At 45.0% G+C, this 4,515-nt stretch overlaps 1 protein-coding gene across 1 annotated transcript; it reads left to right on the forward strand.

Moving 5' to 3' along the window:
• Positions 1–225: 225 nt before the first annotated feature.
• LOC132915744 (mucin-2-like) lies at positions 226–2,496 on the forward strand. Its single transcript, XM_060975556.1, has one exon. It carries the CDS (start codon positions 226–228, stop codon positions 2,494–2,496), a length of 2,271 nt encoding a protein of 756 aa, XP_060831539.1.
• The last annotated feature ends 2,019 nt before the right edge of the window (positions 2,497–4,515 follow it).

Here is a 4,515-nt window from a genome sequence, read left to right on the forward strand (position 1 = left end):
ATTCGATCGTAACGGGAATTTACGACTCCCGTTGACGCTCCTAACGGAGACTCGTCTCCCCGCGACTGGACGAACAAACATTTGGTCCTTCGAGCCGGATTCACGTGCCAGCGAAAGGTGTTCCAAACGGTGAACATACAGTGCCACGTGATCCCACAGCCATTCCACGCTTGGACGTCATAAAACAAAACTTGAGGAGTTTCTATTTCAACTCAGTCAATAATAATGTCGATCAGCGCCAAAGCCAATAAAGTCAGAAGAAGGCGCGATAAGCAGTTTAAAGCTGCCCTCAAGCATCTAAGGGAAAGCATCGAGGAGTCCGATCAACCCGTCGCATCACACATCAAGTCTGTGAGTGCACTTCAATCCCAGCTTGAGTATGCGTGGCAGAGATTTCAATCCTGCCAAAAAGAATTAGACGATTTAGATGACGAGGACCTCGCACAGGAAAAGCAAGCCTGGAAGGATTATGCTGAGCTGAGCTCGCGAATCCACAACATCGCAAGCAAAAAGCAACAATCAACATGTCGGATGCCATCTAATCATGAATTAGATAACAAGTCATCCATTACCGCCACGCCGGTAACGACTAAGCTGCCAGAAATTCACATACCCACATTCGACGGTATAATGGCAAACAAAACAAGAATCACCGCCTTGCATGAGGATTGGATCGATCTAAGCGAAGACTTCAAGAGCATAAGGAGACTACTCAACAAATACGAACTGTCCGGTCAGCACAACAAGGACGTCTTAATAACTTACCGAAAACTAGTTGACGACATTTGGAGACGATTCAACATTGTCTTTGACGAATTGCTTGAGATCGACGACAACGAACCTGAGGACTTACGGGATGTTTATATAGAGCTGGTAACACGATTGAACAACCTCAACGAAATTAATTCTTCCTCAACGGATGCCTCCAACACAGTGGCGAATCCAAAACCACCGGAACGCTGCCGCAACACTTCCAGCAGTGTCCAGAGACGTAAGAATAATTTCAATAATAACAGTAACAATGTTCATACTCCGCCGATGGAGAAAGTCGTATCGAATCTAGCGCCGATTCCGTCGCATGACAAGCGAAGTTCATTGCATAATAAGAATAATAATACGCGCAGCTCGCCAACACGCGACTTGACAACCAAGCTCGCATCGTCGTTACCTGAACGATCTGATTCAACGCTACCAATCGGTTTGAATCAGACAACTACTCAAGTCCGCAGCTCATCGCCTACACGCGATTTGACGACAACCAAGTTTGCGTCATCATTATCTGAACGATCTGATTCAACGCTACCGATCGCCTTGAATCAGATAACTTCTAACGTTCGTCGTTCGTCACCTACACGCGATTTGAAGACTAACTCTCACGAGCCTCTGGATCAGAAGGAACTGAATCCCGTCCAGGACAACTATGGTCATACTTCGCCGACTGAGAATGTCTTATCAAATCCAGTGACGATTCCGTTGCATGATACACGGAACTCAACGCACGACACTCGCACCGCGTCACCGACACGCGACTCGACGACGACCAAGTACGCGACATTATTATCGGAACAATCTGATTCAACGCTAGCAAACTCCTTGAATCAGACAACTTCTAATACTCGCAACTCGTCGCCTACACGCGAATTGAGGACAACCTCTCACGACCCTCCGGACCGGAAAAAACTGAATCCCGTCCAGGACAACTATGGTCATACTCCGCCGATGGAGAATATCTTATCAAATCCAGTGACGATTCCGTTGCATAATACACGGAATTCAACGCACGACACTCGCACCGCGTCACCGACACGCGACCTGACGACAACCACGTTCGCATCGTCAGCATCACAACAATCTGATTCAACGCCACCAGACGCATTGAATCAAACAATCCTTCACGATCGGCGGGATCGCGAAGAAGAGAGAATCTCATCAGACGACAATTCGGCTCCGCCATTGATCTCTACGAATCCGTCACAGGATGTCTCATGCCCTATCACGGCAATTCATAAAGTAGAGAACAACGTGTTAAACTCCGTCAATGGCACCGAGGTCTATCCGAAGTCGAAATCAACGACAAACTCTCCGGAATCCACGACGTTCGATTCATCCAGGAACAGGTTCTCCTCGAGCATCACTTCGACGGCTAACAACCTATCCTGCATCACGGCATTTGCAACACATGAAACAAATATCATGCCGGAAACTCAATCTCCAGAAAATAACCTGAAGACTCCGCCTTCGCCACGGCCGAAAGAGTCCACACGCGCGAGTGATCCGAATCGGAATGATATTTTAAAAAATAACCTTAGAGAAAGTGCCCGTAAATTAGGATTATTCGAAGATTTCCACTTCCAACGTGATAATGATCCTAAGGATACTGATAGAATTGTGAAAGAACGGATCGTATATAACACACCACACATGTTAATTACCCTACCGCAAAGTCCAGACATAAATCTGATTGAAAATGTATGGGCTGAAATTGGAAAAAGATGAAATAAATTTCAGATAACCTCAAAGCAAGTATTGAAAGATAAAATTATAGAAATATGGGACTCTGTTGAGTGTAGTTTTACAAAATCATTGGTTTACAGTATGGAACGTTAATGGACAAAACATTACTGTTGCTAAAGGTGGTCCAACAAAATATTAATATTAAATAATTTAATAATATATGTAGCGTTCAAAAGTGACTCACTTTTGTGCTCACCCGCCGGCGTAACCGTTTCCAGAGTACGAGTGGGGATACCTCGCATCCGGGGGACCGGCCGCCTAGCCAGCAACTCGGCTTTAAACCACTACCACCACGAGTCCATACCCAGTTTCGGACGAGCAGAGGGGTCGCTACTCCCTCCGGGCTATTACTCATCCTGCCCATGGTACCAGCTTATGTCGCTGGTGGGACCACCGTGTGGATGTACGGCCACGTCACTGCTGGCCCGGCGACCTGCTAACCGAGCATTCAACAGACCAAGAAAGGACTTCACGCGCGGGGACCTGTGACACTTTTGTGCCCAGGGAATTATCCCGGCGGTCCCTTCATTCGCGTCAGGATCGTGGGTGCGCTACTACCCAAGACCGCGTAGAGAGAGTATGGCCGCACTTAAGCGCACGCAAACTCCCGGCGATCTTCCTTGCGGAGTACATAGGGACTCACGTAGGCGGAACGCTTGTTCCGACGGTCCCCCTGGCTGCGGGAAAGTGGGTTTGCCAGCCCCCATAGGCTCACGCCCTCCCTGCGTGAGCATACATATACAGACTTATTTCATAAAATAACAAATATGACGATATTTACGCCGCTATTACGCCGCTTGTTTCTCTTTGCAATTGATTAAGACAAGCGCCATCGCGCTGTTGGGCATTTTTCGACCCTGTTTTTTTCAAAGATTCGTGGTACTCAAACGGTTAATGTCTCCTTCTTCTCCGTTGTTCCCATTCCTTTTCTTGCAATTGTCTAATCTTCATAATTGTTTCACAGAATTTCCAGAAATGCTTCCATATGTCATCGCCTTTAATAATCTTATTTATATATTAGTAGGTGTCAGTAGTTCTCCAGCATGATTTTCCAATGTCGTTTTTAGAATTTGACATCTGGGACAGTTAAATAATGCATGCTCAGCATTGTGAGAATTTGCATTACAGTCCCAACATCTCTCGTCAGTATCTTTATTTATTTTTTTCTTATATTGATTAAAACTACCATGGTCAGTAATTATCTGCATGGTATGATGATTGATTTCTCCTTTAGTATTTCTAAATAGGCATGCGTCATGTATCAATCTTCGGGTTTAATTATCTTCTCGATACATTGACCATTCTTGTCTCCATTTTGGTCGTTGCCCTTAGGAGTTGTTGCCCTTCCCGTTCAAGTTACTCTACCCAGTGGTACCCGCTGGTAACATAGTTTGGAGCACATTATAGTGCTCCTAGGCGCGGCGGCTATTGCTAGATAGAGTGTGGTGTAGTCCCTTGAGCTCTGGGGATATGTTACTTGGGCTGTTAAACTGTTTGAGGAAAAATGGTTTGTTATCTATTTCATTTAAATGTTTAATGCTTTTACCTGACTGAGAAAGGGAGTTAATTGGGGAATATTCAACGTGTGAAATGTTGAAATGCGTTCTATTTGAGGGCACGGGTTTTAATTGTATACGAATTGGCTTATCCATGGTTTATGGTTAAGGAATTAAATTATAGGAATTGCCGCATGGGATAAAGGAAAAGTAATATAGAATAATAATGGATTATAGTGCGAATAATTACTTAGCCTCGGACACAGAGTCACCAGTTCCCGGAAACTCTGTGGCCGATCAATTCGCTCAGAAGGGAACCTTTGTAAACGACGTAGCTATGAATATGGATAATGCGAATGATGAAATGGCGATCTGTGTGCCTCTAGAAAGCGATGCACTATGTCCGTTTTGCGTTAGGGAAGGTCTTAGATTTGCGTTTAATACCTTAAAAAGTCTTAATGAACACATTAATAGTCATCATCTGGAAAATAAAATATCGTGGTGT

This window comes from Bombus pascuorum, unplaced genomic scaffold, assembly GCF_905332965.1.
Source record: "Bombus pascuorum unplaced genomic scaffold, iyBomPasc1.1, whole genome shotgun sequence".
Lineage (NCBI taxonomy): Eukaryota > Metazoa > Arthropoda > Insecta > Hymenoptera > Apidae > Bombus > Bombus pascuorum.

Excerpts from the sequence above, each read along its gene's own strand:
- LOC132915744 (XM_060975556.1), top strand. The coding sequence starts at position 226 with ATGTCGATCAGCGCCAAAGCCAATAAAGTCAGAAGAAGGCGCGATAAG.